The sequence below is a fragment of the Somniosus microcephalus genome, chromosome 11 (genome assembly GCF_052327205.1).
Source record: "Somniosus microcephalus isolate GS21.2 chromosome 11, FLI_Smic_1.0, whole genome shotgun sequence".
Classification (NCBI taxonomy): Eukaryota; Metazoa; Chordata; class Chondrichthyes; order Squaliformes; family Somniosidae; genus Somniosus; species Somniosus microcephalus.
In genome coordinates, this window is record NC_140997.1 from 194,573,125 (window position 1) to 194,585,931 (window position 12,807).

Sequence of the window (12,807 nt, forward strand, 5' to 3'; positions counted from 1 at the left end):
TCGACAGGCGCAGGCTAATTGCGATACCCACGCCCATTTTCGGGGGCTATCGAATTTAGCTCCCAAATGTTCAATCCCATTCTCCTGCTGTAATTCTCTTACTGGCCAGTACTGTCACTATTTGTTATATTTAACCACTGAACACTATTCAAAGTTGCTTTGATTTGTATGGCAGAGGAAGTTTGATTGTGGGGATACCCTTATATGTACATCCAACTCCTGAACATCATGGCCCAGAAATTTGGGTCGGGGGCTTCCTGCGGGTGTAAGCCCCCGAACTGCACTTACCTTGCGCGCCGGCAGTTGAGCTGTAGGGCCCCGTGGAATTCCGCTCCGGGGCCTGGCCCAGCTGCCGGCGCGCTGTGCTTGCGTGTCCCAGGGGCGTAGTTAGTGCGATGCGTTCCCTGGGATCACGTGGGCCATGGGCAGCCAATCGGAGGTGGGAAAAGCCCATTCATAAGATTGACAGGAAGACCTGTCAAAACTTATAAATACTACGGCGCCCCAAAATAGCAGTAAACCTTCAAATAATTTTTTTTTTAAATCACACTTTTTAAATAAACTATAAATTACATTAAATAACTATTTTAAACAATAATTTAAATTTTTGAAAAAAATAATTTTATATTCTAACGGGGCTAAAAATAAACTTACCTTGCTTTCACAGAATCACAGAAACCCCACAGTGCAGATAGAGGCCATTTCGGCCCATCGAGCCTGCACCGACACAAATCCCACCCTATCCCCGTAGCCCCACGTATTTAATCCCCCTAACACTAAGGGTCAATTTATCATAGCCAATCAACCTAACCCGCACATCTTTGGACTGTGGGAGGAAACCGGAGCACCCGGAGGAAACCCACGCAAACACGGGGAGAATGTGCAAACTCCACACAGACAGTTACCCGAGGCCGGATTCGAACCCGGGTCCCTGGCGCTGTGGGGCTTTAAAGTATTTAAAAATAATAAACCTGTGGAAAAAATGTTTTAGTTTTAATTAATTGACCACTTATCTTGTAAAAAGCACCTGCTTTTTAAATGTGTAAATCCTGCAGGCTTAACCTCGCGTGAAAACCTGCAAAAAAAAAAGTAAGTTTGATGCGCACGCGCAGCCTCTCCTGCGCGCGCATTCGACCTCTGAACCCCTTCGTTCAGAGGATCGGAAGTGCCGGTTTCCCGCACATGCAGGAAACCGGCATTCTATTCGGCCCACAGGTGAGTACCCCGTGCGTACTCGCCCGTGGAGACCCGAATTTCTGGGCCAATGTTTTTAAGTTGGCAGATTGTTAAGTGACCTCAAACTATTAGTTCCTTGGAAACTGTATATGTGAAGGCAAACAATGATCTGTCACTTTTAGTAACTCACAATTAGCTTTCAGATTTTTTTGACAATTTTCCGACATAACTTCCTCCCAGAAGAATATGTTCCTTTTGAAATAGGCCACATTAGGGTCTGCCTGTATGTCCTTGGATCTGTGAAAACAAATTTGAAGAAGAAACAACAGGCTTGCATGTATATAACACCGTTTATGGCCTCAGGACATCCCAAAGCGCTTCACAATAAATGAAGCACTTTTGAAGTGTGTAGGGAAATATGACAGCCAATTGGCACACAGCAAGGGCTCGAACAGCAATGAGATAAATGATCAATTAAATGGTTTTAGTATTGCTGGTTCAGGGTTAAATGTTGGCCAGGACACCTGAGCAACTCCCGGTTCTCTCCTTCCCTCACTCCAGTGGCGTAGCTAGGAACGGAGATTTGGGTGGGTCCCAACCTATGGCAATGACCAAAGGCCTGACATCCGAGTGAGTCATTTATATTCCAAATGATTTTAAACAATTAAAATCCTGAGTACATTAAATATCATTCCTGGTCATCCATTTTCCATGTTTTGAGTGGACAAAAAATAGATTCTACATAAATCTGCAGCAAATGTCATTAAAGAAGCCAAGCAAACAGCATCTCCAAACCAGCAGGAACAAAGTAATTTAATTTTTAACCGATTAGTAACTTTAATGAAAGTCAATAAATTACTTACTTTGCCCATGTACATTTAAAATAAAGTGTAGGTTTGTAATCCTGATCTATTTAGGCTTTGGGGCAAGCCAGAGTGAAGGTGCTCTGAGACCTGTGTCATCGGAGTGACCCATTCAAATGACCAGCTGGCGGAGCTGGGATGAGACAAACACGTGTAGTGAGTTGCATTGTGGTGCCATTGAGGGAGATGGTATAAAAGGCGGCATGGAAGAATTCTCGGCTATAACTAACCCTCAACCTGGACATTGGATTGTGGATGCTCCAAGCTGATTCCATGCTGTTTACATGTTGAATTCATCCCACCACAGACCCTCAAATTTTAACTTTGGATGGTTTCATATTTTCTCCTCCCTGTCTTTTGCTTACAACTGTGACATGTCTCACCTAATCTCCACCATGTCTACATCACTCAAATCCTCTTTCTGTCCATTTGTGTGCGCGGTTTGGCTGCCACTCCGAACTTGAGCCCATGACTTCTTTCTCCCTTTTTTTTATCCTCGGCCCCTCTTGGACCATTCTCTCTTCCCCTTGTGTCACCCGGGCATACTACCTCTCAGTTCACCCGTTTCAGGTTATTTACTCCCCCCACCACCACCACCATCGCAATCCGAATCAATCACTACTCCTGCTTTCCTACTCTCTTGCCATATCCCAAACTTGAATGTCTCTCCACCTGCCATTCTCCAAAGGCCCATTTGAAGCACCCTTCGCTGCCTCCTTATGAGCAGTAACCCCAACTGACTCATCCTCCTCTCTCACCGACCTACCCGCTGACTAGGGTTAATCTCAACAACCTCCTCCCCATCTCAACCACATCACCCACCACTACCCACTGGTGGATTAGCAATCACCATCTCTCTCTCTCTCTGCATTTCCTTCCGGAATGTCCATTCACTCACGAAAGAGGCCCTTGCCATCCACAACCTTATTATAGATGATTGTATTGACATCTTGGCTTTGATCGAAATTTGGTCTACACCCTTAATGACCCTCCCCTCCTGGCTATACTTTCAAGTACCTGCCCCATCCAAACAGCTGCAGTGGTGGCGTGGCCATTAGCTACGGTGACCATATGTCCCCGTTTTCTGGGGACAGTCCCGGATGAGTGTTCCCGAGCATACAATGTCCCCGATTCACAAAACCTGTCCCCGAAGTGTATCCCTGGGCAGCGAGTGTACCCCCTAAGCTGTCGGTTTGCGGCTCCAAGGCTAAATTAAACAACAACTTGTACAATGGCCAGAGTGACTCACTGCATATGCACGACTGGGCGGTCTTTCTGCGCATGTCCCAGCTGTTGTTTGAAGTTCCAGCCGGGCTCGTGTTGCTGTACTGTCTGCGCTGGAAGCGCCTCAGTCACTGGGGCGGGGGGGAATGGGTGGAGGAGCTGCGTGTCACCGGGGAGGGGGGGGGATCAGATGTGACCTCCGTGACTGGGGGGGGCGGGGAGTTCAGGTGCTCTTCAATACTGTGATGTCACATCTGCAGTAAGTATATGCACATTTGTTTTGCATTTATAGTGTATATGTGCAACTGTTAAAATATAGGCTGCTATAAACTTTTGCCTCACTACGCTGCGCAACCTACATTTTCCATCCTGGTACTTTGCTGTGCTCCCACCCTGTGTGCCCCCGGATTAGGTTTAGAAAATACGGTCACCCTACCTGTTGAGCCTGTGCTTTCAAATGTAGTTATGCTGAATAACTGGACACAGACTACAGAATACTTAAACAGGTCTTTAGTAACTGAGGGTCAGGGCTGAACTGAAATACACTTTGCTCCACAGGGTTTATATACCGGTGTGCTCACCACCGGTACTACAATGTACAGGAGCCATCAGAAAGTAGTCCATCACCTTAAGGTATCCTCTTAAGGTGGTACAGGTTACATACACTACAATTCCTCCCCTTTTAGCTTAACAGTGTACACCCCAATTTAAACATAACATGGATAACATATATACAACTTTCACACAAAACTGTTCAAAGATTCAGTCTGAGGAGGCCTCCTGATCCGGGCCGGATAACGCCTTTCAGGGGTCTCTGGTTCTCGTTGCTGGGGTGACTCATCCATTTGATCTCCTATGGATTGAACATCATCATGTACGTTCGAGTCTGAGGTAGATGCTACAGGCTCAATAACTTCTTCAACTGGTGTCTCTGCCGTAGACATGGGGTCGACCCTTGTTCTCGATTCCACAAGTTGGTCAGCATGACGTCGTATTACGTTCTCTCCAACGTCTACCGTGTACATCAAGGGTCCTTGTCGGGCACGAATTGTTCCGGATTGCCATTTATCATTCCTATAGTCCCTGGCCAACACTGGTTGTCCTATTTCGAAACTCCGAGTGGCCTTGTTATTTACGTGCTGGAATTGCTTGTTTTCGACTTCCCTACGCACATTGGGTTTTAACAAATCCAACCGGGACCGCAACCTCCTGTTATAGAACATTATGGCAGGGCTTTGATTTGTCACTGCATGCGTGGCGTTTCGATATGCCATCAGGAAATTGTCCACCTTGTGTTGTAGTGGAATATGGTCTTCGCTCATGGCCTTTATCGCCTTTTTGAACGTTTGTACAAATCTCTCGGCCAACCCATTGGTAGCCGGATGATATGGGGCAGATGTATAGTGTTTCACCCCATTCTTTTTCATGAATTTCTGGAATTCTTCTGACACGAACTGTGGTCCGTTGTCTGAACATTTGTTCCGGCAACCCATTCCGTGCAAATATGGTTCTTAGAACTGCGATCGTCTTTTCAGAGGTAGTGGTCGACATCTTAATCACTTCTGGCCATTTAGAATGTGCGTCTACCGCTATCAAAAACATGGAATCCATGAATGGACCTGCAAAGTCGATATGCACACGTTGCCATGGGGTTGAAGGCCATTCCCACGGATGCAGCGGTGCAATTGGAGGTGCGTTTTGAACTTTTTGGCACCCTGAGCAGCTTTTAGTCAAATCCTCTATTTGTTTGTCGATACCTGGCCACCACACATAAGCCCTAGCAAGGCTTTTCATCTTGACTCCCCCCAGATGACCTTCATGCAGTTCCTTCAGAACTCTCTCCCTTAATTTAGGAGGAATAATCACCCTTGTTCCATACATCAATGTTCCTTGACAGACGGACAGCTGTTCTCGTCTGGCTGAGAATGCAGGTAACAGTGGTTCGCCATGTGCTGGCCATCCCTTCACTGTCAAATCGTAGACCCGAGACAGTTTCGGGTCTCTCTCAATACTCGCATTGGTGACTGGTAAGCATTCGATGATGGTCGAGTGAAATATCTCGACAGGGTCAACTGCCGGTGCCTCTTCCGCTGTAGGTAGTGGCAGGCGCGACAGCCCATCAGCATTACCATGTTGCTTTGTACCTTTGAATTCGATATCATATTGATGTGCCCCTAGGAAAAGGGACCATCTCTGAAGCCTCTGCGCCGTCATAACCGGAACACCCTTCTTAGGGTTAAAAATGGAAACCAACGGCTGGTGATCTGTCAGCAGCGTAAACTTTTGGCCTTGCAGGTAATGGTTAAATTTCTTAACTCCCCACACGAGGCTGAGAGCCTCCCTATCTATCTGAGCATAGTTGCGCTCTGCGGAGGTCAATGATCTGGATGCGAACGCGACTGGCCTTTCCAAGTCATTTGGCAACTTATGTGAGAGCACTGCCCCGATACAATATGGAGAAGCATCACAAGCTAAGCGAATAGGCAGCGTTGGGTTAAAGTGAGCCAACACTTCCTTAGAGGTGATCAGTGCCTTGCTTTTTTGAAAAGCCCGCTTACAGTCCTCGCTCCACTTCCATGGTACTCCCATTTGCAAAAGAGCGTTCAGCGGGTGTAACACCGTGGATAAATTTGGAAGAAACTTGTGGTAATAGTTAATCAACCCAAGGAACGACCTCAACTGGGATACATTTTCCGGAGCGGGAGCTTTCACAACAGCTTCGATCTTGTCAGGTGACTTATGAAGCCCCTCCTGGTCAATGACGTGGCCGCAGTACGAGATTCGCTTCTGAAAGAACTCACATTTCTGGCGATTAACTCTGAGTCCATATTCTTTCAATCTGGTGAGCACCTGCTCCAAATTCGCGAGGTGTTCCTTATCATCATCTCCTGTAATCAGAATGTCGTCCAGGTAGCATTGAGTGCCTGGAATTCCCTGCAATACCTGCTCCATGGCCCTTAGTCAAATCGCTGGAGCCGATGCCACTCCAAAAACCAGTCTATTATACCGATATAAGCCCTTATGTGTGTTGATCGTGAGATACTGGCGTGACGCTTCATCAACTTCCATCTGTAGGTACGCCTGCGCCAGGTCTATCTTGGCGAAGTGTTTCCCGCCAGACAGCGAAGCGAAGATATCCTCAATCCGCGGAAGTGGATATTGCACCGTGTGAAGAACCGGATTAACAGTGATCTTGAAATCGCCACAGATGCGAATCTTCCCAGGTTCCCCCGGCTTGTTGCTCAACGAACGCTTCATGACGGAAACAATGGGTGTGGCCCATTCGCTCCAGTCCACCTTTGATAGTACTCCTGAACGTTCTAGCCCTTCCAGCTCTGCTTCCACAGCAGGTCGTATCGCATAAGGTACCGGTCTGGCTTTGAAAAATTTTGGGTTTGCATGTTCTTCAACCTTGATGTTTGCCGTAATTCCTTTCAGTGTTCCCAGTCCCTGTTGGAACACCTCCTTAGCATCGTCCAATATTTTGGACAGTCATTTAGGTTTGACGTCGTCCCCTTTACAGGAATCTACAGTTAGTGCTTGTAAGGAATGCCAGTCCACATTTATTCTCCGGATCCATTCCCGTCCCAGTAGTGGCGGACCTCCCTCAGGTAACACATACAAGTCCATTTCCTGACTTTCTTTACCATTGTAGACTACCTTTACCTTTATCTTTCCGATGGGGTATACTCTTTGCCCCGTGTATGTTTTCAATACAATCTCCGTATCCCTCAGGGGAATGTGTGAGAATAACCTTTTGTAATCTTGCTTATTCATGACCGTCAATGCCGATCCAGTGTCCAATTCTATCTTCACTTGGACTCCTGCTATCCGAAGCATGACCCAGATAGTTTGGTGGTCTGCTGTGTTACCCACATTATGTATTTTTAGACAACCCAGTTCCTTACTGCTGGAGTCTGAATCCGTCTTCTGTTCATCCGAACTGTTCTCTGTCACCTTGTGTACTTTTTTGTACTTCTCCTGCGGCGACTTTTTGCTGCTGGTCTTCTTTCCTGACCGGCATACTCTCGCTATGTGACTAAGTTTGCCACATTGTCTGCATTCTTTATCTTTGAACCAGCACTGGTTCTGGTCATGCGTTGTCCTTCCGCAACGATAGCACTTTACTGCGCCCAATGCCATTTCATTGGTGCTGAATTCCAGTGGCCTTTGCTGCATTTCTGCAGTGCCTCGTGCTGCTGCCTCGTGCGATGCTGCAATGCTGAAAGCTTTGTCCAGCGTAAGATCCTTTTCCTCTAGCAATCGCTTCTGGGTTCCTTCCCTTAGTAGCCCACACACAAACTTATCTCTGAGCGTCTGCTAGTCCTGTACCGAACTGACAGTACTTTGATAACTTGCGCAGTTCGATTAAGAATTCAGCGTTGCTTTCCTCTTTAAGTTGAATTCTTTTGTAAAATTTAAATCGTTCCGCTATCAGCAGCGGCGTGGGGTTTAAATGCTCTTGCAGGATAGTAACAATATCCGCGAAACTCTTTCCTACCGGTTTATCTGGTGTTACAAGGTGCCTTAATAACCCGTACGTCTTCGCACCCATCGAGTTTAATAGGGTTAGTGCTTTCTTATCCACCGGTACCTCATTCGCTGTACAGTAAACTTCAACGCGTTCCACATAAGTGGCCCAATCTTCCACATCGCTATCAAAAGCAGTGATGTTACCCGTTTTTGGCATCCTTGTTGAGTTTCCTTTTATTTTATTTTTCAAAATGGTGGCTTCCCGCGCTTGGCGGCTTTTCCCGCGCTTGTCGTCTTCCCCCGCCGACTAAAAATGGCGATTACCGCGCTGTTGCCGTTCTCGCCTCCCAGCGGTCCTTTATTTCCCCCGACGCTGCTGCTCTTGTTCCCCGCCGCTCCCGCGGTCCTCGTGGACATCAACGCTTTTCTGGCTGCTGCGCGTCTCTGCCCCGATTGCAGTCCGGCCCCTGACACCGGCTGCGGTCGTGTTCTCCGCCCTTTTCTTCGTTTTCCCTCCCCTTCTCCCACTGACAACTCGGCCGACTTCCCCTCCGTGCCGCTTGATCGGGCTTACCCGCCGCTGTCGTAGAAGGGATGATCACTGCCTGTTGCTGATGGTGGACTTCGTGGCCAGCAAACCAACCCGGGTTCCCGATGGCCTCCCGTGCGATGCAGTGCTCAGCAGGATGTTGAGGGCGGATGCCCCTTTTCGACACCCGTTCTGAGGACGAAGCTTCCTTGGATGCAAAACTGCCGCTAGGTACGATCAGACTCGTCGCCACTGTTGAGTCTGTGCTTTCAAATGTAGTTATGCTGAATAACTGGACACAGACTACAGAATACTTAAACAGGTCTTTAGTAACTGAGGGTCAGGGCTGAACTGAAATACACTTTGCTCCACAGGGTTTATATACCGGTGTGGTCACCACCGGTACTACAATGTACAGGAGCCATCAGAAAGTAGTCCATCACCTTAAGGTATCCTCTTAAGGTGGTACAGGTTACATACACTACACTACCCTCAGCACTAAGTCACAACTTGTCCCCTTCCTCTCACTTCTCTAACACCCACTCCTTCCAGCACATCATCCTGTTCCATCTCTCCGGCAGGTGGGCGGGTAGCCCGTCAGTCAAATGGAAATGTGGCCGAGGAGTTAAAACGGCCTCAGTCTCACACCGGCACAGCCATGTGAGCTTGATCCTCGCTTCGCCTACTCCCCGCCCCCACCACCCCCCATCACCCCCCATCCCTCTACTTGTTAGGAGGAGTTATGTTGGAGTTGGGGAGAGGAAGTTCTGAGTGGGATGTCCCAATGATTGCTGTTAGGGTGTTCATTTACATTAGCAACTTGAATTCAGAAGCTGTGCAAACTGGCCCAATTTGCAGATGGCACCAAACCTAAGAGGGGCAGTTGAATCTGAAGAGGCAGCTTAGGAACTTCAAAATGAGTCCGACAAAATATATACATGTGGAACAATGGCAGGTGAAATTGAATATGATCATGTATAGCACTAAACATAAGGAGATAAAAATGGATAATATAAGTATTCAAAATGGGTGATATCAGTATTTGACAAATGTTAGTGATACAGTTAAGAGTGAAGTTGAGCAAGTTTAGTAGACTCAGCACTCAACATGCCCAACTACTATGCAGCAGCGATCAACAAAGCAAATGGAACGCTGAATTATATAACCAAAACTGTAGATTACAAGTTGGGGGAAGTTATACTCGAACAATATAGTGCTATGGTCGTAGCACGCTTTGTGCACTGCGCCCAGTTGTGGTCAAAGCAACCATTCAGGCCCTAGAGGCACTTCAGAGATGTGCCATGCAACTGATCCCTCGTGTGAGGACTGAATTATCAGAGATTACAGGTGAAACTCCAGCTTTTCAAAGGTTTATCATTTGGTAAATAGTATTAAAAAAAAAAAATCCAGAATACTATTACAAATGAAAGGGACACAGGATCAGACTAGTAAAAGGCAAATTTAGGATTAATGCCAGGAAATTCTCCTTCAGACAAGGAGAGATCAACATGTGGAATGTACGTCTCAGTAGGATAATGGAATAAATGAACCCTAGGATGATTGAAGAAGCAGTTGGATGCCATGATAGGCAAACTTTTGGGAATTTCTGGATTTAGAAGCTAAGATGTGCTATATAGCTGCTTTTATCAATATCTATCCTGTGATCTTAAGGAGTCTACAAACTTGAAAACCAGTGTTTTCCACTTCATTAAATGAGGTGCAAAGTAGCTATTGTTTCAGTGCCACATAAAATAACTCCCACTTTAAATTACAGGAGGTATTTGAAGAAAAGTTTTTATCTGATCCCAGGCTTTCTGCTAAGGGAAATACAGATGTGCTGTATTGTATTTGTCATCTCATCCATGACTGTTTATGGATTTTAAATCCGTTATGATGTTTGGAAAATGCTCTGATTGTAAACATTCTATTTTCTTTTTGTTTTCCAGGTCTACCTTACAGCAGGGTAGCACCTCCTCCCTGCTTTCTGCAGTCAGTGGCTGGAATTTCAAGGGGGTAAGTGCATCATGGCTTTGACTACACTTTTATCCTAGAGGCTGGGTATGGGGTAGGATACTATATAAATGCAAGTCTTTACCACGTCTTTCAAAAATGTTTCAAAGTGCTCCATGTACAATGAATTAGTTTGAAATATATTGACTGTTATGCAAACAAACATTGCAGCCAACTTTCACACAGCAAGATCCCACAATGAAATGAATGACCAGAGATTAGAATGGCGGTTAACATAAAAGTGAACCCAAAAATCTTCTACCAGCATGTAAACAGTAAGCAGGTAGTAAGAGGCGGGGTGGGGCCTATTCGGGACAAAGAAGGTGATATATAATTAGAGGTGGAGAGCAAGGCTGGAATACTCAATGAGTACTTTGTATCAGTGTTTACTATGGAGGTGGATGCTGACAAAATATCGATAGTGGAAAAGGTAGAAGCAATGGAAGGGGAGAAAATTGATAGACAGGATGTACTAGAAAGGCTGGGTATGCTTAGAGTGGATAAGTCGCCTGGTCCAGATGGCATGCATCCCAGATTGCTAAGGGAATTGGGGAGGAGATAACGGAAGGGCTTGCCATAATTTTCCAATCTTCCATAGATGCGGGGGAGGTGCCTGAGGATTAGAAAGTGGCAAATGTGACGCCATTGTTCAAGAAAGGGTGTAAGGACAATCCTAGTAACTACAGGCCGGTCAGTTTAACATCAGTGCTGGGTAAAGTTTTAGAAACAATAATCAAGGAAAAATTAATAGGCACTTGGAGAGATTTAAGCTAATTAAGGAGAGCCAACATGGATTTGTAAAAGGCAGATCATGTTTGACTAATCCAAGTGACTTTTTTGATGAAGTAACAGGGAGGATTGATGAAGGGAATGCAATGGATGTTGTCTACATGGATTTTAGGAAGGCATTTGACAAAGTACCACATAGAAGGCTGGTTAACAAAATTGAGGCTCATGGAATAGGTGGGTCAGTGGCAGCTTGGATAAGGAATTGGCTTAAGGACAGAAAACAGTGCATTGTGGTAAATGGCTGTTTTTCAGACTGGAGGATGGTAGACAGTGGTGTTCCAAGGGTCAGTGCTGGGGCCACTTTTTTTTGATATATATATAAATGACCTGGATATTGGAATACAAAGTAGAATTTCTAAATTTGCCAATGAAACCAAATTTGGGGGTGTGGCGAACAGTGATGATATCAATCGACTGCAACAGGACATAGAAAGGCTAGCAGAATGGGCAGACAAGTGGCAGATGGAATTTAATACAGAGAAGTGTGAGGTGAAGCATTTTGGCAGAAGGAACAGGGAGAGGCAATATACACTTAGTGGCACAGTTTTAAAGAGTGTGCAGGGACAGAGGGACCTGGGAGTTAATGTGCATAGGTCCTTGAAGGTGGCAGGGCATATTGAAAGAGTGGTTAGCAAAGCATATGGGATCTTGGGCTTCATAAATAGAGGTATTGAGTACAAAAGTAGAGAAGTTATGCTGAACCTTTATAAAGCGCTGGTTAGGCCACAACTGGAGTATTGCGTCCAATTCTGGTCACCACACTTTAGGAAGGATGTGAAGGCCCTTGAGAGGGTACAGAGGAGATTTAGCAGAATGGTTCTGGGGATGGGGGATCTTAGCTACAAGGACAGGTTGGAGAAGCTGGATTTGTTTTCATTAGAGCAAAGGAGGTTGAGGGGTCAGTTGGTAAGAGGTGTACAAGATTATGACTGGTTTGGATAGGCTAGACAGGGAAAGGCTGTTCCCACTAGTTGATGGTACTGGGACTAGGACACAGATTTAAGGTTTTGGGCAAGAGTTACAGGGGGGATGTGAGGGAAATCTTTTTTACGCAGCGAGTGGTGAGGACCTGGAACTCGCTGCTGACGGAAGTGGTGGAAGCGGCGACACTCAATGTTTTCAAGGGGAGGCTGGATAGGCACTTGAGGGAAATAAACTTGCAAGGCTACGGGGATAGAGCGGGGGAATGGGACTGACTGGATTGCTCTACAGAGATCCGGCACAGACTTGATGGGCCGAATGGCCTCCTTCTGTGCCGTTATGACTCTATGACTATAACTCTATTACCAGTTAATATGGTTTTGGTGGTGTTGATTGAGGGGGGAAATGTTGTCCAGGAGATTGCCCTTCAAATAGTGCCACAGATTCCTTAACTTCCACCTGAACCAGTGGAACAGATAGATGGGACCTTGATTTAATATCTCACATGGCACCCCAGATAGTACAGTAGTCCCTCATTACTGCATTGGCCCAGATCTCCGTGGTAATCATGAGCAATTGTTTGAAGGGCGTGGGTGAGAACTTTATTTTCTGACTGTTGGCCCTCCTCACCACCCGCCCCCCATTCCTAATCTCCAGCTAATAAGCAAGAAACCACATTAACTATATTTATGGGCAGGTTGAGCAGGCATCTCACCATTGGCCAGAATAGATGGTGGTTTCTTCCTCCACTGCACAGCATTTATACTTCCCCGTTTATTAGACAGGTTAATGGCTTCACTTAAATCTAGTCTACAATAATAG

The 12,807-nt window shown here is 46.1% G+C and overlaps 1 protein-coding gene across 2 annotated transcripts in view; it reads left to right on the forward strand.

The window, feature by feature from the left end:
* arhgef3 (Rho guanine nucleotide exchange factor (GEF) 3) overlaps positions 1–12,807 on the forward strand; it is a 407,720-nt gene that overhangs the window by 145,378 nt on the left and 249,535 nt on the right. For both annotated transcript variants that reach the window (XM_086001622.1, XM_086001619.1), the window contains exon 2: positions 10,212–10,278. In XM_086001622.1, the coding sequence (XP_085857748.1) occupies positions 10,212–10,278 (67 nt within the window). The remainder of the gene's footprint in view (positions 1–10,211; positions 10,279–12,807) is intronic.